We start from the raw sequence: 26,195 nt of genomic DNA, 5'->3' as shown, positions 1-26,195 counted from the left end.
AAATTGCTTCACTAAACATGATGAAGTTTCACTGTTCAAAAGTCCCACACATGAGGGAATTACAATTATGGAAACCAGTTGGTGTAGATATGGAATCCACTGATGTAGCTGGATGGATGAATGGAAATGTTAAACAGGGGGGATTTCATTCAATTGTAAACTGAAGATGCATATGATAGGACCACTATCACAAGTTTATAATTGGTTGCTGACATAATGAAGACTGCTAGAGCACTAAAAAATGTTGCACATCTTTTCAGTCTGTACTACACTTTGCAAAAAAGATGGCATAGAACCATAACGGACCTCAGTGACTTTAATATCATGAGGTATTGTGGATCATATTTAGTGCTCACTATGACTTTTCTACAAGTCCAGATACATTGCTTGCCTATTAAAATGGTTTCCTTATGTACTGATCACATGGAACCTGATGCAGTCTGACCATTCTTGGGATTCACAATGCAGCAGATACTGGTGCTCCATTTGATGCCATGTTTTCTGACTTCCAGATAACTTATGGTACTGTTCCACAGTAAAGAAAATATTTACACATGCAGTACAGATGTAGACATGCAAATGGTTTCAAGAATTTCTAGAGAAAAACCTAAGTGGATCTTTATTAACTAAGTGGCATGTCCCAAAGCGAAAGCAGCAGCATGCTGACCTCAAAATTGGAATATTGGAGAAATAATAATCACGATGTACATTAGTGACATGGCACACGATTTAGGATTCTGCAGCAAAGTGATGCTGTTCTCAAACAAATCATTTTTGTATTGGTACATAAAAATCGTTGCTAAATTGACTCGAAATGTAAATATACTTACAGATAATCAGAATTTCTGTAATGTTGCCCGTTGAGTCCCAATATAAATATGATATAAAGTGATGCTAAACAATAAATGAAAACATCTGTTAAACTCGGACTAAAAAACACACGATCGTTTGTGACAACCTGTGACAAACTTTGAGCGAAAACGTTTGAATGTGAATTCACCGTGAGAAAGCACAAATAGTGTACAGCATCACACAGAGCGTTACTCTCAAAATTCAGAGATCTGAGTTTCCAATACACGGAAAGAGTTTAACTATCCCTGCCTTCTTGTAATGATCATCATTTTTTGCATACACAGAACTGTGTTGATAGTCCTTGGTGCAACTTGTTTTATGGGCATTAGACTGTTATCTGAGGCAAATTTCTGTATTTTAAGTTCTTTTTTTCGTGTCTTCTAATACTCGAGACATCATCATAAGCTGTAAAGACTCTGACAGCAGTTTCATAGTCACACGACATCAGCAAACTTATTTACGGTTCAGCTTGTTTGTTTGTTCTAGTTTGAAACTGATATGTGTATCTTTATAGCCCGTTGTAATGTCTCCAGTATTAGCAGACGAAACATGAAACACAGAAATTTGCCTTGGAAGATGCCCACAAGGGACGCAAATAGTGGCTACGAAAGTCTACATTGTATGTGGTGACAGTCTTTCCACCTGCTATCCTGCTGCTTTGTAGGTATATGGTATTCTCACATCTGCATATATGGGAAAAATTTCACATAATTATGTTACAAAACATGAATCCATTCAAAAGTGGTTGTTTGCATTCGACAAGCATGTTTACATCAACAATTTGATGACAATAGCTTTCGCCTCAGTCCATGATTTTACTGGAACAGCTCAACACACCTGATGCATCCCAGGTAATCTGCGCCTTATAATAACAAGGTCTCACAGCAAGACAGAAGAAGATGTCTTCTAAAGCTATTTTTATATATTACATTCTTTTCATAAATACTATATTTTCTGTCTTTCCCCATGTGCAATCAATAGGAGTGTTCTTGAGTCAGCCCCCTTCAGTAATTATAGATACACACCACAACTCTTAGTACTGACCAGGCTGCAACTGTAGGTGTCCCCTTGACTTTTGAATGACACCACAAATGTGTGTGGTCCTACTGTGACTGCTTCTACTCCTGAATTTCTTATGACTAACATCACAGTTGTATTCGCCCATATGCATCTCTTAATGATACTTCAGTAAGCTATAATGTGTGAATGTCCTGTTACAAACGCCACAACTGTATTGATGCACCCAAGTGTCCATCATCTCTGGTCGCTTTGGCATCCTAACTAGTTGCCGCACGTCACTAGCGCAGGGGCGATCACATGTGCTGCTTCAAGACGACGCAGCTCTTGTCTCTCATGTCACACATGCCACATCAGTATAGGAAGTAGTCTGTCTGGATCAGCCAATGTTTGCTCAGGGTGTTGCTTTGTGAGAAAGTTTTATTGCAAATGTGGACGTTCACCACTGTGCAGATGAATGTGCACCCTCAGATTGCCACTCAGTGTGAATGTTTTGTAACATACAATGCAGACATTCACGGCTATGCCCATGAATGTGCTGCTTCAGGTCCTACAACTTGACAAACCGCTTTTAGCTGACAGCACACTTGCGTGTCTAACACCTGGTAACACTTTTATACCCATGTGATTCTATCTGTTTGGTAACCAATCCGCCACTATCTTTAGTGCCATTGACATCCTTGACAAAAACTGGGGCTCAACTGCGTGAAAGTAGAAACAAACGTGTCAGCAAGTTCAGTCATGATCAAACAATTATGGAAATGAAAACACAGATTAACTTATGCTTGGGTTGCATCTCCATGAATGCAATGTGTAAGGCATAGTTTGCACACTACGTTATAAATAAGGAGCACACTTTCAACATGGAAGAATATTTTTAACTTCAATAAGATAACAGTGATCTGAAATCAAATGAGGCATGCTTTTAGATGGAAAGCATTTTTAAGCATTTTTAATATGCTAGAGTGTCTGCCCCGATAGCTGAGTGGCCAGCACGATGGATTGCCGTCCTACAGGCCCGGGTTCGATTCCCAGCTGGGTTGGGGATTTTCTCGCGCAGGTCGCCCAATGTGGCGTCGAATGTACACTACTGACCATTAAAATTGCTACACCACGAAGATGACGTGCTACAGACGCGAAATTTAACTGACAGGAAGAAGATGCTCTGATATGCAGATGATAAGCTTTTCAGAGCATTCACACAAGGTTGGCGCCGGTGGCGACACCTACAACGTGCTGACATGAGGAAAGTTTCCAACCGATTTCTCATACACAAACAGCAGTTGACTGGCGTTGCCTGGTGAAACGTTGTTCTGATGCCTCGTGTAAGGAGGAGAAATGTGTACCATCACGTTTCCGACTTTGATAAAGGTCGGATTGTAGCCTATCGAGATTGCGGTTCATCGTGTCGCGACATTGCTGCTCCGTTGGTCGAGATCCAATGACTGTTAGCAGAATATGCAATCGGTGGGTTCAGGAGGGTAATACGGAACGCCGTGCTGGATCCCAACGACCTCGTATCACTAGCAGTCGAGATGACAGGCATCTTATCCGCATGGCTGTAACGGATCGTGCACCCACGTCTCGATCCCTGAGTCAACAGATGGGGACGTTTGCAAGACAACAACGATGTGCACGAACAGTTCGACGACGTTTGCAGCAACATGGACTATCAGCTCGGAGACCATGGCTGCGGTTCCTCTTGACGCTGCATCACAGACAGGTGCGCCTGCGATGGTGTACTCAACGACGAGCCTGGGTGCACGAATGGCAAAACGTCATTTTTTCGGATGAATCCGGGATCTGTTTCAGCATCATGATGGTCGCATCCGTGTTTGGCGACATCGCGGTGAACGCACATTGGGAGCGTGTATTCGTCATCACTACAGGGGCATATCACCTGCCGTGATTGTATGGGGTGCCATTGGTTACATGTCTCGGTCACCTCTTGTTCGTATTGACGGCACTTTGAACAGTGGACGTTACATTTCAGATGTGTTACGACCCGTGGCTCTACCCTTCTTTCGATCCCTGCGAAACCCTGCATTTCAGCAGGATAATGCACGACCGCGTGTTGCAGGTCCTCTGAGGGCCTTTCTGGATACAGAAAATGTTCGACTGCTGCCCTGGCCAGCACATTCTCCAGATCTCTCACCAACTGGAAACGTCTGGTCAATGGTGGCAGAGCAACTGGCTCGTCACAAGACGGCAGTCACTACTCTAGATGAACTGTGGTATCGTGTTGAAGCTGCATGGGCAGCTGTACCTGTACACGCCATCCAAGCTCTATTTGACTCAATGCCCAAGCGTATCAAGGCCCTTATTACTGGTAGAGGTGGTTGTTCTGGGTACTGATTTCTCAGGATGTATGCACCAAAATTGAGTGAAAATGAAATCACAAGTCAGTTCTAGTATAATATATTTTTCCAATGAATTCCCGTTTATCATCTGCATTTCTTCTTGGTGCAGCAATTTTAATGGCCAGTAGTGTAATGAGACCTACACCAAGGCGGCTGGACCTGCCCGTAAGAGGCCTCCTGGGCAATGACACCAAACGCTCATTTCCATATGCTAGAGTATTCTCAGGTGCTGAATGTAGGCAAATTCATGGACACTGGTGTTACTGCAAAGTGAAACCATAGTCTAAGACATACAGCCACCACGGTCACTGTTGTGAAATATGTTAACATCTGATAAATGCAGAAATACCAGCACCCCTAGCAACAACAAAGTTATTTGTCATTTAACGTCATAGGTATTGTAAAATTTTTATCAGTTTTTCCTTCTTTTTCTAATTAATTTACGAAACAGCTATTATAGATTCTAAGAGAAAAAACCGATAAACCACGATGGAATTATCCGAATGGGACGGAAACCAGATGTGATGTACAGTGAGTTCCACAAGAAAGTGTACTAATTACACAATTTCCTAATAGTTAATCCAATCGCCGCCATTATAGATTGTAGCTTGGCACCATAGGCCTCTCTCTAGTAAATCATCCGTGTTTCCAGCCTTTAAATATCGTTTGACCCACTTCGATACGAATGTCATTGACTTTCTAAAAATTTTAGCAGCAGCCCCATATAGAAACTTTGGTCCCTTTGGATGATTTATAAGGAACACTGCCCTGTGACACTTCAGATATTTTGCCCTCATTTTAAACTACAGCCGGCAAAATATTGAGCTTTCACACTGTTTATCTATACAATGTGCTAAAGCACACTGATTACAGATTCGAGGCTACTACCAGAGATGTCGCTGTGGATGTTATATTTAAAATTATGGCGTGCTCTTTCTTGTGGAACTGATTGTACAGACAAACAAATGGTTACAGTTTCAGAAAAACTGGGTTATTTATTCAAGAGAAAAAGTTTCACACACTGAGCAGGTCAATTATACATTGGTCCGCCTTTGGTCCTCATACGAGCACTTATTTGACTTCACATCGATTGACAGAGTTGTTGGACGTCATCCACAGGGACATTGTGCCAAATTCTGTCCAACTGGCGTGTTAAATCGCCAAAATACCGAGCTGATTGGAGAGCCCTGCCCAACTGCTCCAAACATTCTGAATTGGGGAAAGATCCACTGGCCAAGGTAGGGTTTGGCGGGCATGTAGATAAAGAGTCGGGCATTCTTTTGCTGAAATGTAATCCCAGCCTGGCTTGGCATCAAGGGCAACAAAACCGGGTGTAGAATATCGTTGACATGTTGCTGTGCTGTAAGGGTGCCACAGATGACACCCAGAGGAATCTTGTTATGAAATGGAATGGCACACCAGGCCATCACTACCGTTTGTCAGACTGTATGGCAGGCGACAGTTGGTATCCCATCGCTGTCTGGGGCGTCTCCAGACACGTCTTTGCTGGTCATCGGCGCTCAGTTTGAAGCATGATTTATCATTTCACTGAGGAAAATTCTACTCCGGTCAATGAGATTACAGGCCGAATGTGCCTGACACCACTGAAATGGGTGCAAGGGCTCTCTTTCTGTGAGCTGCCTGTTAATGCCCTTGTGGTCACTGAAGGATCAGCGGATCGATGATAATCATGAATCCAGGGCTCTGTGCGCCTCTCTGACGACTGCTTGGCCCTCACGTTCTGTCGTCTCTCTAGGTCGTCTGTTTCCTTCTTCACGCTATGGTTCACCCTGTCCAGCCAACATTGTCACACAGTGGCATCGCTGCTACTCAAATGTCGAGCTATTCGGCAATTACTCCAATAGACTTTTTTTGACCCCATCTACGTATACTCTCTCAAATGCTGATACCTGAATATATCGTAAACACACCTGTCTGTGAGGTATAGGTACTGTCCAACTACATGGAATGAAATACTTTACGTCTCAGTACCAACACGTTCCCTGTTTACAATCCTTTCCAGCTATGTGGTGAAATTACGTTGCAGTATCACACATTCATCCACTGGCTTCAAAAGTTTACAATTTTGCATTTTAGGTCGATACCTGTATGAATATCAATTTGTGACCAATTTGCATAACTCCTTCGCGGTATGTCGTTTTCTGTGTCTTAGAATGTATTGTGTACCCCAAGTGTTAATAAAATATCAAAGTACCTGCATAATTGTAGAATAAATGCAAACAGAGCCACAAATATGAATGAAATACGCTACAATGTCTTCATGAATGAATACTCTGGAAATTTCATATAAATCCAACTTTTCCCGCTTAAAATAAGAGAATATGAACACAGTATTTCATAAATAAGAAGCATATTATAGGAGTGTAGTTTGAAAAGCTCTCGGAATGTAACAGAAAGGAATTATCTCAGTCAAACCTTCAATGTAGTCTCCATGTACACTAATCCACTTGGTTCAGCTGTGTTTCAATACTTGGATCCCATCTCTAATGTCAGATTTCTCCAGGCCTGCATAATACCCATCAACTGCAGGCCGTCAGTTCTTCATTTCTCAGTCTACCGACGATAATTTGAGACCCTGAGGCGAGACAGAAGTCTGACGGGGCCAAATCAGGAAAGAAAGGCGGTGTGGCAATAATTCGTATCCCAGTTCACGTATTTTTGTCATGGCAATAGCACTTTGGTGTTGGCGTGTACTATCTTGATGGAAGATGACTTGCTTCCTTACCAAACCTGGCCTTTTTCCACATATTTTTTTGCCGTAGTTGGTTGGTCCCGAAGATCAACAGTGTATTGTTGCATAAACGCTTAACCAGAGAGAAGACTGACGCCACGAACTTTCCGGCCGACTGTGTTGACTGCTTCCTTATGTGGTGGTGGTGGAGGTGGTGGTGAATCAACGTGGTTCCACCGCTTTGACTTGTTTTGTCTTTGGCGTACAGTGGAGACCCAAGATTTATTTGCGGCCACAAACCAGCGTAAAAAATCTTGTTGGTTGCTCTGAAAACAGATAAAAAATTGTTCAGACTTCTCCATTCTGATGCTTTTTGATTATGCGTCAAGAGTTGTGACATCCATCTCATATCCAGCTCCACTATTAAAATGTGATATGCCCATTCAGTTTATATCCCTGCAGCTTCAGCAAATTCTCGTACTTCCAGTTGCCAACCTTTCATTACCATTTTATGCGCTTCTTCAATAATTTCTGAGGTAGTGGCACATCTTCACTGACCGCTACGTGGATCACCACCTAAGATATCCCGGCCAAATTTAAACTGGGTTGTTTACTTGACAACAGTTGAATACGAAGCAGCAGCCTCCACCAGCGCGTTCTGAAAATTGGCATGAATTTCTTTCTTTCTGAAGTACTTAATCAGTGCTCGAAACTCGATTTTTTTCTACCTTCACAAATCACTACAAGCGAACAACAACAGAGAGACGTCTGCAGCCAACATCTCCACCATAAGCACTGACACATCACGCGTTTACTCTTCAAGTATGACGTATTACACAGGAACCTCATTGTGGTGACACTGACATCTGGCGGTGATTCTACAGACTTTTCAAAACATCCTCGTATTTCAGTTGCTGACTGTTCATGGCACTAATTAGCACTATGACACGCAACTATTTTATGCAGAATCTAAAAATTTCACACTGTTTGCACTTCACTCGACCCTCTCATTCAAAATTTGTTTAAAAAATATAATCTTCACATTATGGTACAGATATATATTTTCTTTCTAAAGCAGGACATGTTTTTTGCTGCTTATTACCTATTTCTTGTTGTTGAAGATAACTGTTATTCTTCAGAAAATGTCTGTGCGTTACAATAAAATTTTAGTAAACAGTCCTGCTATTCGCTATTTCATACCTCCAATTGTCCTTATATAGACTGACAAATCTAGTGTCTTCTTTTTGTTACTGCTGCGAATTATTGTGCTCTTAGACACTCCTTTTGTAGAAACCATGTTACGAATCACTGCAAATGATGTTATTTGCATTAGTCACATATCATAAGTGGTGGAATAATGGTGGTGCAGGGACACCCTTGATATCAAACTCATAACAAATTATTTATGCAAATTAATCAAATTAGTCAGTTAATTGCCCTATCTGCTGATGACGTCATGGGTTTTGCCCGGCTGGCATGTGTTCCCTTCTCCCACCACCCCACAGGAGAAATCCCTGCCCCACCCCTCCTCTCCCTCACCCGAAAAAAAATTGCAGGAAATTCATCTTTTCATCTAGAGGAGGATGCCTAAATAGGTTTTCGATCAGTTTGGTGGACATGATTCATCACACATGCGTTTGAAATCCTCTGCTTACTGCGGTACAGAAAAGTTTGCTGCTAACCATTGCAGGTATACAGCACTAAGTTGCACACAGAACATGCAACTGTATACGAGTCGAATTCAGGTTGTACCACACAACTGATACACCCCAAGAAAACAATGGGGGAAAAAAGGTTAAATGTGTGATAAATGACTTGCCCCAACATCTCTCTCTCTCTCTCTCTCTCTCTTTAGAATGCATCATCAGTCTACCATTACATCATACCTCATTACGACCTCTCTCAATCTATTACTGCATCTACTTTCTATCATCCTTTAACACAGATCCATGTTAATTTAGGTATAGATGGTTCTCTTTCCCAGGAAATCATCAAAGTCAGCAGCCATTTTGTATGTATCCCTATTACCTCAATAGACGTAAAGCAGAATGATATTAAAAACCATGCAGCAACTGTTCTGTAATGTGTTTGTTTGCTGAGACTGCAAGGTTGCGATTGATAGAGTGTACAGAGAAGTACAGTATAAATACAGTTTTTTAGGGTTTAAAACAGGCAAACAGTCTTGTACATGGTCAAACAGTGGTCCATTCTGTAATGGTATATTGCAACTCTCAATCTGGCAATAAAATACTCTTACACTAAGGTTACTTTACAAAAATCTAAAGGAGGTTGCAGATAATTTTTCGGTCACACCTGGGCTTGCGATCCGACATACATAAATTTATTAGTCTACATCTGATTAGATTAGTTTTTCGTTCCATAGATCCGTGCTGAGGAGATCCTCGTGGATGTGGAAGATGTCAATTCTTTTTTTAAGCTGAAATAACAATACTAATAGTATGAATATATACATCATTTGTTTCTATTAAAAAATTCGTCAATGGAGTAGAAGGAGTTGGCCACTAGTAAATCTTTCAGGCTCCTTTTAAACTGATCTTTATTTGTAACTAAATTTTTTATGTTTGCTGGCAAATTATTGAAGATGAGTGTTCCTGAGTAGTGGACCCCTTTTTGAACTAAAGTTAAGTGCTTTTAAGTCCTTGTGCAGATCATTTTTGTTCCTGGTATTGTATGTATGAACTGAGCTGTTTGTTGGAAAAAGAGATATCTTACTTAGGACAAATTTCATTAAGGAGAAAATATACTGAGAGGCAGTAGTTAGTATACCCAGTTCTTTGAAGAGGTTTCTACAGGACGTCCGTGAATTTACCCCACAAATAATACGTATTACACGCTTTTGGACTCTGAAAACTTTTGTTTGACTTGAAGAGTTACCCCAAAATATTACACCATATGACATTATGGAATGAAAGTAGGCAAAGTATGCAAGCTTTTTCATTTTTATGTCGCCTATGTCTGCTAACACTCGAATTGCAAATACAGATTTGTTAAGGAGCTTCTGCAGTTCTGTGGTGTGCTCCTCCCAACTGAACTTATTATCAAGTTGTAATCCCAGGAATTTAAGACTGTCGACCTCTTCTACCTGCTATGTTTAACAGTCTATTCCAGTTGTCTTATCGCTGTCCACGAAACATGATTGTTTACCTGGTTCCAGTGGTTCCATGTCACATTTTCCTCGTATTCTTCTTGCCATCACATCCTCGTTGCCATGTAAAAGAATTTTCTGCACCCGGCAGACCTGTAAGCACTCTGTCATTTCCCCATATTTGGGCGTATATTCCCTTAATTTATACGTATTTTCCGTCAATTTTCGTAATTTTACCGATCTTATGTCGCTTCTGCTCATGTGATCATGACATTAGTTCTCGACTTGTATTCTAAAATTTGTTGTAAATGTAGAACAGTTGTCAACATCTGGCCCAACTGTGCTATTTTTCTGTATGCGTGTGTGCCCCCAGACCATACTATGAACATACCGCCAGTGAATCCACCTTCAGACATCGCCTCGGACATATAACGAATTGATTCGTCTTCCAACCCTATCCTGGCCGTAACACGTATTTCCAGTAACTCGATAACTGTCGAATGTCACCAGATTGGTGTTGCAATTGTAATATTTAATGTAATTTAACTGTTAAATATGTGATAGATTTCCTAGGACGACACTGTTCAACGTGCGGGGCACGTGGCGGACGTAGCCAGCGGTCAGAATGAATGGGCATTTCTGGCTTAAGGTGCGGTCCACCACTGAGCTTCTCAAACCACTCAGTCAGGGAATGGGGATGCAGTTAACCTAACCATGTCACCCTCTGTCCAGTTGCGTAGCGAACTAATACTCAGTATGTTTAGGGAAGCATTCATGGTCAATTGTGTTGCGACTATTCTCCATCTTTTGTGCTGAAATTTGAGAAGACTCAATATGGAGATGCTAGCGGTGGACAATTATTCCCTCCCATGTGAATTGACCGGTTGACTGCTGGTACTACCATTCTACACATTTCCCGTCTTTATTTGGTTGATAGAACATAGATTGAGATGTTTTGTTTGTATCGAGATGGTGGAGCACAGGTGGAAGACTACCAGTGTCCTCTATTTTCGAGTTTTCACGTAAAAATCTTTGCAGCATGTCCCACATAATGATCTCGCTAAAGTTTCAGCTCTCTAGACAATTTCCACTCTTTATCTTCAGAAATACACTGTGCAAGCGATTGGTAGCATACGCTGTGTGGTTAATATCGAGAATAGGCGCGCAAATGGTACAATATTCTAGAAAACCATGTGAAAATACATGAAATTTTGGAAATTTTCATATGCTACTCGATGATTTCAGCATAAAAGTGTCACAAATACGTTATTTTTGGTGTGTAAAATTGCATATTGCAACTGATGTCGGTTAGAGATTGGTAAATAAATGCATAATTGATGAGGCATTTCTCATCGACAGAACTCGGAAAGTAAATGTTCCCGTAATCCCAGAGCCTGGAGACAGTCGCCACTTCCTGCAGAAATCATGGCAGCAAGTACGCCAGTCCGAAAACCGTACCACTTGTGGACACCTTTATGCTGGGGTAACGAGGCCAGCCTTCTTATACCAGTCTGGAGAGCGGCAGGGATGCTCTGACTTCGCTTCAGGCCAGCGTGTGTGGGGGCAGCTGCCTTGTGACAGCTGGCCGTCGTGGATGACCGATTGATCTCGCAAGGGATATCGAGTGCTGCAACTGTACACAGTGCATGTGCTTATGCTTTTGTGATCTGTGCATCTTCACGGTATGAGTGTCTGGTGGTTGACAGCTACATGCAGGATGTACAAGTGATGATTTTGTGTGGCGCAGGATACAAATTGTATTTACTACAATGATATGGTATGGTGGTACAATCGTTTGCGGTGATTTCGCTTGGCTGGAGACCGGTTTCACGCCGAAAAATTCAAACTTTGCTCGACTGTCAGCAGAGCAGTGTAACTGACGAAATGTCTTTGGCGATAGTTTCCATATTTCATGATCTGTAGACCGCTTTTGCAGTTTTCGATCTGTAAAAAATAGTTTTCCGCTGGAATTCTTGTAATTTGTCCGTTTGTAGAAAGTGGCACATAGAGCTCCTACGCCATCAGCAGCAATTTGTAGGGTAAATTCAGTAAGAACCAATCAGAATGCTCCATTCACAGGAAGTTCCACGATGTCCGAGTGTCATAAGACACGCTTTTTGGAGGGGGGGGGGGGGGGGGGGGCGGGACATAGGAGTCTCTACAGACTGGTTCAAACAAGACAGTGGCAGAACAAAGGTATCTACGGAAAGTTCCGTGATGTCAGATTTCTTGCTTAAAAATCGCAAGGCCAGACGTTGGAAGTGTGTGAATTAAGCCTCGATTGCGGTTCCCCCCCCCCCCCCCCCCCCCCCTTCGATGTGCAGTTGTTTGTGGCATGCTCGAGAGTCGGAAAACCACCGGAGCTATTCGTTTTCTCTCTAGAAGAGAAGACAAAGAAAAACGTTCATTACCAAGCGTTGCGATGAACACATTAAAAAACACCAATAAATTCATCATCTTACTGAAATTGTTCTGTTTTTGACTTCTTTTCAAATCAAGGTTCAGTTTGCAATAACAAGGAATACGACCAGAGAGAGGATGGAAGTAGAAGAGGAAGAGGAAATGGACAGAGAAAGGGGGAAGAAATGGATATAAAGAAGGGGGAGGAGGATATGAGCAGAGAGATGAGGGAGTTTGGGATAAGAGATGCAGGGTATCCGTCATTAACTGCTGTCATCAGTGTGCATTATGCGGTTTTCTGCTGCTGATTCAGAAGATGGGACCTGTGTTCAAACCCATTTATTCAAAGTATTCCGATCTTATTGACATTTTAGTTCAGTTTCTCAATAAAATGCATCATGCAGGGGTCAATTCGGCTCTGAGATTCCCAATCCGTGCAACATCTTGCCGGACAGAGTGGGGGGGGGGGGGGGGGGGTCAGAAAGAGGAGATGTACAAAAGGAGGGGGAGGAGGGCAAGGCTACAGAAGGAAGTGAAGAAGGAGATTACGATGTACATACATTCGCATACGCATTTAGCAATTGGGAGGCACTAACAGGTTTGCTAGTAATAACAATGCTAACGACGAAAACAAATGTTCAAGAATCAGCACATCACCACATACGCAGTGTCGTACATTTAGGAATAAAGGTTTCACAATAGTGGTTGCGTACGAAGAAGTGTGTGAAGCGAATTACTTTTGTACACCAAACACACTTGATGAATTCCACATTTGCGCATCCAACCTGTAAATTGCAAATGTGTCTGCAACAGAACTGTGTCGACCTTTCAAAGAGTTTGCATTCATCAACGCAGCCATTACGGTGGGAATTACAGAAATGCGCAAGACAACAGACTGTATGTGAGGGACTGCAGCTTAAGAAAATTATTACGTTGCACATTAATCTCTTCTAAAGAACCTAGCATAGCATCAGAGGTTTTATGAATCATATGCTGGAACATTCTGAAGAAATGAAGATCAAGTGGTTGATGAATGGAGTTCGTATTTGCTGGAATTATGTGAATTATGATTTTGTCTTCTAGTAAATTATTTTGTACATGCAAGTCACAAAAACCACAGGCGTCCTTGTGGGGCGTGTAGGAATCCAGTGTTAGCAGAAGTTTCTCTTCACTGACTTGTTTACTTCCACTTCCTGTAGAAGTGATCTGAACAATTCATTTTGCTGGAGGAGTGAGAATCGATGAATAAATTTGATGCTGGGAACATGAACTGACACATACGATATTCTTGAAGGACTTACAAACAGCTATGGATTAAGTTGCCTGTCTGTGAAAGCAATGTAATAATAGTGTGTGTATGGGCTGTCATGAGATGATGGTATCTGGATTGTGGGGCGCTCAACTGCGCAGTCATCAGTGCCTGTACAAAGTCCCAATTTTTACACAGTCCCATTGTTACTGTCCAATTTTTTACACAGTCCAATCTAGCCACTGTTACAAGTGATAGTGATGATGATGATGATGATGATGATGATGATGATATGAAGAGGACAACACAAACACCCAGTCTCTGAGCAGAGAAAATTCCCAACCTGGCCGGGAATCGAGCACAAGACCCTGTAATCCAGAGGCAGTGACGCTAATCTAGAATCTCTAGCACCAAATGTGCGACCCACAGTCATGTCCTTATTGAATTCAATTTCTTTGGCGTTTTAGATACATATCTGCATGTGTGTGACATGTTATGTTAGCAAGAGTCACCTGTTGCCGTTTCTAGTGTTGTTTCTGTTCTGGTACATTTTCACTGTAACAAAAGATTTGACTTTATGGCTTACAATACAGTTTTTACGCTTCGAGCACAAGATCCAACTGTCACTTGCGTCAAAGATTGGGAAGTTTAACTGTTTTGCTTTCGTTTTTGTCCATAATTTGATGCCTACATTGTAGTCACATCTAACCTCCTCGGAACGCTGTTTGAAGGTCGCTATGGCATGCAATGTAACATGTTTGCGCTTCTCTTTCAAACACATTAATTCTTCACTTCCATACTGTTATTCCCATTGATACAATGTACATCGTGCAGAAAATCTAGTGTGCAACCTGTTTTAACTGTAGACATCGTGCGGTGTGCCAATGTTTGGGTCGACTTAGGCTGCTTTTTAATGTTCAGCCAATATCTGAGCATTTTGATTTTCTCTTTTCTGGAATAGAAGACTATCGTTTTCTCCTTTCGTCATAAATTCATCACTTCCATCACTTGAGGACTCTTCTGGTGATGATACCGAAGACCTTGACTCTTGTCCATACACTTGGTCACCAAGGTGGTGGTGGTGGTGGTTAGTGTTTAACGTCCCGTCGACAACGAGGTCATTAGAGACGGAGCGCATGCTCGGGTTAGGAAAGGATTGGGAAGGAAATCGGCCGTGCCCTTTCAAAGGAACCATCCCGGCATTTGCCTGAAACGATTTAGGGAAATCACGGAAAACCTAAATCAGGATGGCCGGAGACGGGATTGAACCGTCGTCCTCCCGAATGCGAGTCCAGTGTGCTAACCACTGCGCCACCTCGCTCGGTTGGGTCACCAACAAACGATTCCTCTCCATCTGGTGTGTGCTTGTCGATGTCTAATGTTTCCTCATTGTTGACTTTCGACACCTTCTACTGGTCAATTATATACAGTAGGGATGCTGCACACTCTCATCTTCAGTTATTTCCGTTGTTGTATGTACACAATTGTCACTATGTAACAATTCAACAAAAAATATCATAGCAATCCATATTCTTCCATTCTGATGGTTTATGTTTATTCAGTGAAACTACAAATGACTCTATAGGTTCATAACTTTCAAATAAGCGAAGCAAAAGCGGACTGCCAACAGAACGTTGCTATAAACTCCAAAAAGTCTTTCTACATACCAGGAACATGTTGTCCCATAAATCATTTCACACACATTACAGTACAAAATTCTGGTATGACCAGGGCTCAAACACAGGACCCTTGGTACAACAAACTAACACTACACCAACTTCCCAACAAGAGGCACCCACAGTTATGCTTTCCAAGCGCTCCATAGGTCAGGCGTTACTTATTATTTACCATTTACACACGTAGTCCTGTACAACAGGGCATATTGCAAATTCTGCATAATGTCCCTCTAATATCACCAGGTGGTAGGTATTTCTGCAGTGGACAGTGACAAAAATGTTTTGGCTCACCAGTGTATTTATCTGAACAATGGTCTATATCACTACGCAATAAGAATCATGCATCTGATTTACCATCTGCTATTGCAAGGTGGGATACCCCTATTGACTGTTTCTTACCAAAAGGACTGTACATAATTAATTTTAGGTTTTTTTTTTCAAAATCTGAAAAGCTGTTTACTGCTGGAACGTACATGTAACAGAATGTCATTGCCAACAACTCATATGGACATTGGGCTCTCTCTCTGTATGTAACTGTAGAAAGTAGGAGCTACAGTTAAAGGGTATTGAGTTTTAGGGCATGTCAGTGGCTTGTTCTCCTGAACAATAAAGTTGGTTCTAAAATATCACCATCACGAAGGATATTATATTGATACGTCAAATAGGTGTGTTCCATCTAAAATATTTGGGTGACTAATAATATAAACATTATTTTACATTTGAGCATTTGTGTCATGTTGTACATCTTCATTACACAACCTGAGGCAGTTTCTGGAAGAGGTGAGCACGTGTGGATTTGATGTTTTCATGAGAACACCAATGGAAGAGAAAGAATATGCTAAATGATAATATTTCATGAGTGGCTGAGGACTACATTCATCAGTTTTCTAACAGTAGTGTGTATATCATGACATAAATGTTGCAAAACTGCATCTATCAAGCAAGATAATATAGGACTGAAATTATTGTTAAAACATAACAATTAATGTTATCTTACAAATGTAATACTGTGAAGAGTGAGGCTATATTTTCATATGCTGCTTCTGGTCTCAATAGATGAACAATTTTATCAAAGGTACACGTGAGTGTTTCAAAGTGTGGCATTTCCCTAACAATATAGATATTAACTAATTATAAGTATGCATGTTATTCGTGGAACAAGATACTTTGGCTGTGAGACAGCAGAATGGACATGTCAACATTATAGACACCAATCAACAGCATGCAGTATACTGTGCATATGTATGTATAGCCAGAGATTCTGCTGAGCTACTTAAACATGAAGCTGCACACAACTCATGCACAAAGTACAAAACAAGAGATACAAGAAACTGTACAATACCTTTCTGGTTCACTGCTTGTTGACTCCATTTCATTTTTGAGCTCCTGAAATAGAATTAAGAGCCCCTATAATAATAATAATAATAATAATAATAATAATAATAATAATAATAATAATAATAATAGACACAAATACAGACATTAGACCATTCTTGCAAAGACCGCCAAATAACCCACAAGTCGAAACAACAATAAAAACTATCAACACAATCATACACAACAAAATAAATGAAAACACAACTATGGAAGAGTTACAACTACTGGTTTATATAGGAGCACTCACTACACTAAATATATACACTAGGCAGAGATCAGAACCAACCAACACACAGAAGAAACCCACAAAACCAGCATGGCAACACAGGCTACAGATCAGAATAGAAAAACTGAGAAAGGACATCGGACAGCTAACACAATTTATAAGAAATGAAATGTCAGAAAAAAAAACGAAAAAGGTTAGGTAAAATCTCACAACAAGAAGCCATAGAGCAATTAGATGAATAGAAACAGAAATTACAAGCATTGGCCAAACGACTTAGAAGATACAAAAAAAGTGAAAATAGAAGGAAACAAAACCAAACATTCAACACAAACCAAAAGAAATTTTACCAGACAATAGATAACACACACATTAAAATAGACAATCCACCAAACATAACAGACATGGAACACTTCTGGAGCAACATATGGTCAAACCCGGTACAACATAACAGGCATGCACGGTGGATACAAGCAGAAACAGACACATACAAGATGATACCACAAATGCCTGAAGTGATAATTTTGCAACATGAAGTCACCCAAGCAATTAATTCTACTCACAATTGGAAAGCCCTTGGAAAAGATAAAATAGCAAATTTCTGACTAAAGAAGTTCACCTCAACACATTCACATCTAACTAAATTATTTAACAGTTACATTGCAGACCCATACACATTCCCTGATACACTTACACATGGAATAACTTATCTGAAACCTAAAGATCAAGCAGACACAGCAAACCCAGCAAAATATCGCCCCATAACATGCCTACCAACGATATACAAAATATTAACTTCAGTCATTACACAGAAATTAATGACACATACAACACAGAACAAAATTATAAATGAAGAACAAAAAGGCTGCTGCAAAGGAGCACGAGGATGTAAAGAGCAACTGATAATAGATGCAGAGGTGACATATCAAGCTAAAACTAAACAAAGGTCACTACACTATGCATACATTGATTACCAAAAAGCTTTTGATAGTGTACCCCACTCATGGTTACTACAAATATTGGAAATATACAAAGTGGATCCTAAATTGATACAGTTCCTAAACATAGTAATGAAAAATTGGAAAACCACACTTAATATCCAAACAAATTCAAATAATATCACATCACAACCAATACAGATTAAGCGTGGAATATACCAAGGAGACTCATTAAGTCCTTTCTGGTTCTGCCTTGCTCTGAACGCACTATCCAACATGCTAAATAATACAAATTATGGATACAATATTACTGGAACATACCCACACAAAATCACACATTTGCTATACATGGATGATCTAAAACTACTGGCAGCAACAAATCAACAACTCAACCAATTACTAAAGATAACAGAAGTATTCAGCAATGATATAAATATGGCTTTTGGAACAGACAAATGTAAGAAAAATAGCATATTCAAGAGAAAACACACTAAACAAGAAGATTACATACTGGATAACCACAGCGACTGCACAGAAGCGGTGGAAAAAACAGATGCCTATAAATATCTAGGATACAGACAAAAAATAGGAATAGATAATACAAATATTAAAGAAGAACTAAAAGAAAAATATAGACAAAGACTAAAAAAAAAATACTGAAAACAGAATTGACAGCAAGAAACAAGACAAAAGCTATAAATACTTATGCTATACCAATATTGACCCACTCATTTGGAGTAGTGAAATGGAGTAACACAGACCTGGAAGCGCTCAATACACTTACACGATCACAGTGCCACAAATATAGAATACATCACATACATTCAGCAACAGAAAGATTCACATTAAGCGGAAAGGAAGGAGGAAGGGGATTTATCGACATAAAAAACCTACATTATGGACAGGTAGACAATTTAAGAAAATTCTTTCTAGAACGAGCAGAAACTAGCAAAATACACAAAGCAATCACTCATATAAATACTTCGGCTACACCACTGCAACTTCATAACCACTTCTACAACCCTTTAGATCACATAACATCAACAGACACGAAGAAAATAAATTGGAAAAAGAAAACACTACATGGCAAGCACCCGTATCACCTAACACAGCCACACATCGATCAAGACGCATCCAACACATGGCTAGAAAAGGCAATATATACAGTGAGACGGAAGGATTCATGATTGCAATACAGGATCAAACAATAAACACCAGATATTACAGCAAGCATATTATTAAAGATCCCAATACCACAACAGATAAATGCAGACTTTGCAAACAACAAATAGAAACAGTAGATCACATCACAAGCGGATGTACAATACTAGCAAATACAGAATACCCCAGAAGACATGACAATGTAGCAAAAATAATACATCAACAGCTTGCCTTACAACATAAACTTATAAAACATCACGTTCCCACATACAAGTATGCATCACAAAGTGTACTGGAGAATGATGAATTCGAATTATACTGGAACAGAACCATTATAACAGATAAAACACCACCACTTAACAAACCTGACATCATACTCACCAATAAAAAGAAGAAATTAACACAACTAATCGAAATATCCATACCCAATACAACAAATATACAGATGAAAACAGGAGAAAAAATTGAAAAATACATCCAACTGGCTGAGGAAGTCAAGGACATGTGGCATCAGGATAAAGTTGACATTATACCAATTATACTATCAACTACAGGAGTCATATCACACAATATCCACCAGTATATCAATGCAATACAGCTACATCCACACTTATATATACAACTACAGAAATCTGTAATTATTGATACATGTTCAATTACCCGAAAGTTCCTAAATGCAATATAACACATACCATACAGTTAAAAGGAAGTGACGCTTGATCAAGGTCCGCGTCACTTTCCATTTTTAACCAGACTTAACGTATGAGAATAAAAATAATAATAATAATGATAGAAAAACTGCATTGATACATTCACTGCATAAGAAGATGGCAGAACGCATGTTACTTCCTATCCAATGCAATATTCTATTTCACTGTCTCCTGGACCCAGCACAACTTGAAGGCAAAATTGGCAAATATCTAGCAGGTTTAAGACCAAACAGATCTTGCCTAGAGGAAACTATAATTCCGAAATATTTTAAGACATCAAAAAATGTGCAACTGGAAAGTAGTTCGTACCTTTGAAGAATTTAAAACAGTTTATGACTCAGTAGCCCATAAATATCTCTTCAAAAGCCTGAAAGAACGGGGCCCTGGATCTCAAAACTACTGCAATTATTAGTTAAACAGTAAATGGTATAAAATCTATAGCAAAACTCATGTGAAAAATTTTGGAACATTTTGACACTAAAACAGGAGTGAATTAAGATTATGTGTCTTAGAAAAAGTAATATAATACAGCTGAAAACTAAAATAAGAGCTTAAAATTGACAAACACATAAAATTAGCATGAACCGTTACTAGGACAGGCTGCTTAGCTTTTGGAGATGGCTTTGTGATTCTATGCCAGGATACTCAAACAGCACAAAAACAAATAGAAATTCTTAAAAAAACGTAAGCAGAAGGATAATTTAAAAAACAAAGTACATGTCTACCAACGATCTGGCACATAACATTACAAAAACTACATACAGCCCTATCTCCCTCTCCAGCTCCACCTTCCTCTCTTTTTTTCCCACCTTTCACCCCATTTCAGTATCTTTTATTTTTTCATCTACCCCCCTCATAATTTGTGTAGGCACTGAGTAATCTGTCTGTCAACTCCTGCCTTGCACTATACCGCTATGCCCTCCTTGCTTGATGTGTCCTTCTTTACCGTCTCCCCACCTCAATCAGCTCAGGCAACTACATTCAAAAACTGATAATCATTAATCAGTGCACTTAAGTGTGAATTGTGAGAAATAGTGTAACTTTTTTACTGATACCAATACCTAAATAATCTCACAACCAAAGCGAAGTATTGAAGTTTTATGTTTAAATATTGCTGCCTCCACCAAAGGCATGTGGTATTAAAATATATTGTCTGTGTAGCATTATATCCAGATTGCAAAATTCAAGTACTTGAGAAATATTATAACAGTGGTCCTAAATTGTGTCATGGACATATGATTGAAAACAGGCAATAGCCAATGAAGCATTCAACACAAAGAGGAAATTGCAATTGAGAGTAAGATTGGCCAGATGCTACACATGGGGACAGATTTATATGGCGCAGAGATCCGGGTATTGCAATAATATGTGGAAAAAATTCTAAAGCACTGCAAACTTATATTGGGTGGAAACTAGAGGATGAGAGCATGTAAGGCTAGGTGAGGAACAAGGAGTAGTTGGTAAAAGTTAGGGAAAACATAAAACTCATTATCAAAAGGAAAAATGGATATACCACATTTTGAGACACCTCTCATCTGCTGTAACTCAGAATGGGGGGGGGGGGGGGCAAGAAAAGAAGATAGGAACTGATGGCCAGTGTCGAAGAGGAAAGCAAAAATTCTGTGGAAGTAAAGAGAAAACTGCAAGACAGGGGGGTGCAAACAAATATCATACCGGAATCTCCCACAAAGTAGAACAATTACAGATAACTGACAGTATTCAGCCAACAAATAATTCATGCAAAATTATTATTTTTAATATATTTTGATGGGGTAGCGATGTTAGAATATATATTGTATGAGAACACTTACTGCAAGTAAGTTCAAACACAGGAGTTTCTACTGTATATGTCAATAAGAGGATTTAATGTTATTCCCTTCTTTGACCCATGAAACTGTCAAATTTTGAAGATACCAATGGCCTGTCACTGTGGCCATATCCTGCTTGCCACTTAGCACTTTCACTTGCACTGCATGAGTCAAGAGTCATGTGACTCAGTGTGCTTGATATTGTAATAAGATCTGTGGCATATAAGGAAATCTCATAACTGCTGACATCATCTCCTCAGGCTGAGTTGTATGAGCAGAGTTACATGCACACATCACAAAGGTTGCAACATAATGTTGATTTAAAACTTATCAAACACGTATGAATCAAGAAGTGCTTACACAGACCCAATGGACACAGAACATGTAGTAGTAGTAGTAGCAGCAGCAGCAGCAGCAGGGGTAGTCATGGTGGTAGTGGTCATTGGTTACAGTTCAAAGATTGGTTTGATGCCACTCTCCCAGCTAGTCTATACAGTGCAAATCTCTTCACCTCTGAATGACTACTACAACCCCCATCTACTTGAACCTGCTTACTGTCTCCCTCTACAATTTTTACTTCTCATACTTTGCCCCCATTACCAAACTGATGATTCCTTGATGCCTCAGGATAAGTCCTACCAACCACTCCCTTCTCTTGGTTAAGGTTCATCACAAATTACTTTTTTCCCCAATTTGCTTCAGCACCCACTCAATAGTTACTCGATCTACCCACTCAATCTTCAGCCTTGTCTATGTTTTACTTCTGCACAAGGCTATACTCAAGGCAAATACCTTCAGAAAAGACATCCTAACATTTAAATTTATATTAGACATTAATCAATTCTTCTGTTTCTGCAAATACTTTCCTTGCTACTCAGGACTCGAGGCATGCCATCGACAGTGTGGCAGGTGACCGGTTCTGGCCAGCCAGGTGCACAGACGAGCTTTGTGGCTCCAAATGGCAACAACCCCGGTACGAGGAATTTTGATGCTTAAGAGGACAGATAATGCTCCAAAAATGGTGGAGTGTCAGATAAGTTGGAAGATGGGTATTTACAGCTCTTCAAGAATCTATAATAATTCGCAATCAAGTATTAAAGCAGATCTGAATACATATGTGATTCCAGAAAAAATGAGGTACATCCAGTGACACAACAATATTTCAAAATCTTTAAAACTACAGAAGTTAATATTTCACAGTGAATAAACATTTTCACAATGAATCTCTGAATTAACAACTTTTAAATGCTTCATGTGATTTTGGGATACAGTATCTCAGATGACAGCATTGCACTATAGCTATTATTTCTGAAAGCTACCTACCTGTATCTATTTAATTTCCTGATTTATTATGTTGTTATATCTTTTGGTTATGCGAAAGTTTGTAAGGACGTCATATCCTCCACAATTACACACAAAATTAATACAGCATGAATACATTACATTTTGTCATAATTGTGTATTTCTTTAATGAGCAGTTTACTAGTTTGTCAATAACTTTATTTAAATATTAATTACAACTGATAATACAAAACCATGGTAATTTAAAAATTGGAAATTTGTGGTAATGTCTTATGGGACCAAAATGCTGAGGTCATCGGTCCCTAAGCTTACACACTATTTAATCTAACTTTAACTTACACTAAGAACGACACACACACCCATTCCCAAGGGAGGACTCTAACCTCCAACGGAGGAAGCCGCATGGACCATAACATGATGCCTCAGGCTGCGGGGCTACCCCCTGCGGCTTAAAAAGTGGCCAGACACTATCTTTGTAAAAGAGTGCCAAAAGATGCTTCTGCCAAGCAGGTCTCAATAATTGTTTAAACTACATCTAACGACAATCTGTAGTCATTTATTGTGAACACCTTTGCAGAAGAATATTGGATTATTTGTTAATGGGCAAACCTTTATTTACATTTATTGTAAAGGGTCCAAGTGTGACTGAATGTTTATAATATTTAATTTGTTTAAATATTGTTGTAATGTATTAGTTTAATCTGGAAAGTGGTCAATGTGGGTGAAATCATGGCTTTAGAATGTAAGGACGATGTATTTTTGCTGGAGACGGCATTCTGCCAATGGAAAAAAAATTAAATGATCACATGGCATTGATGGCCAGGAGCTGCCATCTGGGGAAGTTCGGCAGCCGGGGTCAGAAATGCAATTCCTATTACAGTTATTACTCACGGTCAAGAACACTTCTTAAATGTAATCATTTAGTAGTTCTCACTTACTAATTCATTTAGTAATTTCCACTTACACTTAGCCTGCTGCCTCAGTTACACAATGTATCTTCACCGTTTTGTACTCAATACAATGATCACTGTGTTCGGATACATTTGCGCAGATCAGTGTGTCATTTCATATTTTCCTCTGCTGCTGCCGGCCACCAGCTCACCTCTGTCTTGACAATAATAACGCCTGACAATCCATATTATTTAGTTTGTCCAAAAGCTGCACTAGGGCAGGTAGGGGTGTCCAGGGCGTGCAGGCAGCCCCCCCCCCCCCCAAAAAAAAAAAAAATCACCTAAATGAAACACACAAGACCTAGTTGGAGTGTAGTAAAATTGAAAGATATTTTGATTTTTGATCATATGACGTACTATTGATAATCAGCAAGACTAACGATAGCTTTGTAGCTTTGAACTGTCTATAAAAGCCATACTGCTACCGGCTATCACACATCCGTATTTTAGCCAAGACTAGTTGTTGGCCTTACTTGAACTCCGCCGCTGTTTTGTTACTCAGTTCAGTTCTCACATGCAGTTGATTTTAATGTAAATGCTACTGCTGATTGTTTTGTGCTGTGTGCTGTTGTGACAATTTCTAATTATGGATAAGTTCGTAACACAAAAGAACAGGAAACCCGATTTTGATTTGTCTGCTAGCATTATGATGAGTTAAAAATATGTATGCACTACTATAACAGCCTAAATAAATACCAATAGCAGTTTAATGTTAACACTAGAGTCTTTATTTGGCTGGTAGAACTTCAGCATTGGAACACTTCAGTACTTCACAAGGCAGCGGAGCAGTAAATATCAATAACAACATTAAATTGAAATCAGTGCATAAAATGCACTTGGATTATTGGTCTGTATCACTCAAAAACCGCATTGGTCAACAAAAATGTAGCCCAAATTTCTTTAAAAAAATTTGCTTAATATTCTATCAATAGTGCAGCCCAAAAGGTGAAATGCCGTCCAATCTGGTCACCCAGGTGGAACTCGGTTATGAACACCAATCCCGATATGGAAGGGTGGGGAGGGGTTCGTGGAGAGCACAAGACGTGTGTGTGATGACATCAAATTCTATATAGTTTGTTCCTTTCTAAAAGATCTTTTCAGCGGGATGCTCGAATTTGTCTGAGCCAACTGTGACCTGCATTCTCCCTCCCCATTGCATCCAAAATCTATTTACGCTGTTGTAGTACTATAAACGAAGCCAGCAATTCCACGCACAATTAAATCTCAAAATATGCCTTCATCTATAAAATGACTAAACATGCACAGCGAAAGGAAAAACCTGCAATGTCAGAATTCAATCTTTTGTTGGGGCGTATTTTAGGATAGTGTGGCTAAATTTGGCGTTAATGGGCTGTCGCAGCAAGCAAACATCATCCACTGCATTTGGAAAGTTCTATATGTTGTATAAATCATTTACAGTATTTAGAAAATCATCTTCAGACGATGTTACCTGCAGCGACTCGTCACCTATCGGTTGGACCCTAGATGACTGGAGAACAATAGCATGGTTGACGAGTCCCTATTTCAGTTGGCAAGAGCTGACGGTAGGGATAGTGTGTGGCGCAGACCTACAAAGTCGTGGGCCCGAGTTCTCTACAAGACATTGCGAAAGCTGGTGGTGACTCCACAATGGTGTGGCCTGTATAGACGTGGTCCAGCTGAAAGATCACTGCAAAGGGTAATGTTCGGTTCTTTGGACACCATTTGCAGCTGTTCATGGACGCCAGGTTCACAAACAATGAAGGAATTTTTATGGATGACAGTGCGCCATGTGAAAGGGCCACAATTGTTTGCGACTGGTTTGAAGAACATTCTGGACAATTTGAGCGAATGATTTGGCCATCCAGATCACCAGACAGGTACCCCATCAAACATTTTATGGGACATTATCGAGAGGTTAGTTCGTGCACAAAGTCCTGTATCCGCAACACTTTCGCAATTATGAATGGGAATTACTCTGAGGATCTGCAACTACTTGTAAGATGACTGAATGAAAATGTTTAAAGTTATAAACACTGTACCAGATTTCACTGAGTATTTTAGACTATAGTCTACTGAGCAATGAACATCGCTATTTTTTAGCTAACAGTAACAAACATCTCTGATCACTGGCAAACTCAGCAATGTAAACATAATGCGGTGTAAAATGGCTCTAATTTCTATTGCAAGCAAAGATACAATACTCACGAATTTGAGTGTAGGGAGCAGAAGCAGGAATTCTAAAACACCACCCTGGGAAAGGTTCTAGTGGAGGTGGTTTTCCAGTGCCCTGGCGCAAAAACCGGCCATTGCGAAGATTAAACAACCATCTGTCCTCTCCTGGCCGGCCAAATACCGGCAGCGAAAGTATCATCCACCACCAGGGTTCAAGTTG

The 26,195-nt window shown here is 40.0% G+C and overlaps 1 protein-coding gene across 4 annotated transcripts in view; it reads right to left on the bottom strand.

Moving 5' to 3' along the window:
• The window catches only part of LOC124717057 (zinc finger protein 501-like), a 295,897-nt gene that overhangs the window by 126,437 nt on the left and 143,265 nt on the right, over nt 1-26,195 (bottom strand). For all 4 annotated transcript variants that reach the window (XM_047243738.1, XM_047243739.1, XM_047243741.1 and 1 more), the window contains one exon: nt 16,695-16,738. In XM_047243738.1, the coding sequence (XP_047099694.1) occupies nt 16,695-16,738 (44 nt within the window). The remainder of the gene's footprint in view (nt 1-16,694; nt 16,739-26,195) is intronic.

Source organism: Schistocerca piceifrons, chromosome 9, assembly GCF_021461385.2.
Source record: "Schistocerca piceifrons isolate TAMUIC-IGC-003096 chromosome 9, iqSchPice1.1, whole genome shotgun sequence".
Lineage (NCBI taxonomy): Eukaryota > Metazoa > Arthropoda > Insecta > Orthoptera > Acrididae > Schistocerca > Schistocerca piceifrons.
The sequence above is the reverse complement of the archived record's forward strand: the minus strand, read 5'-3'. Positions and strand labels throughout refer to the sequence as shown.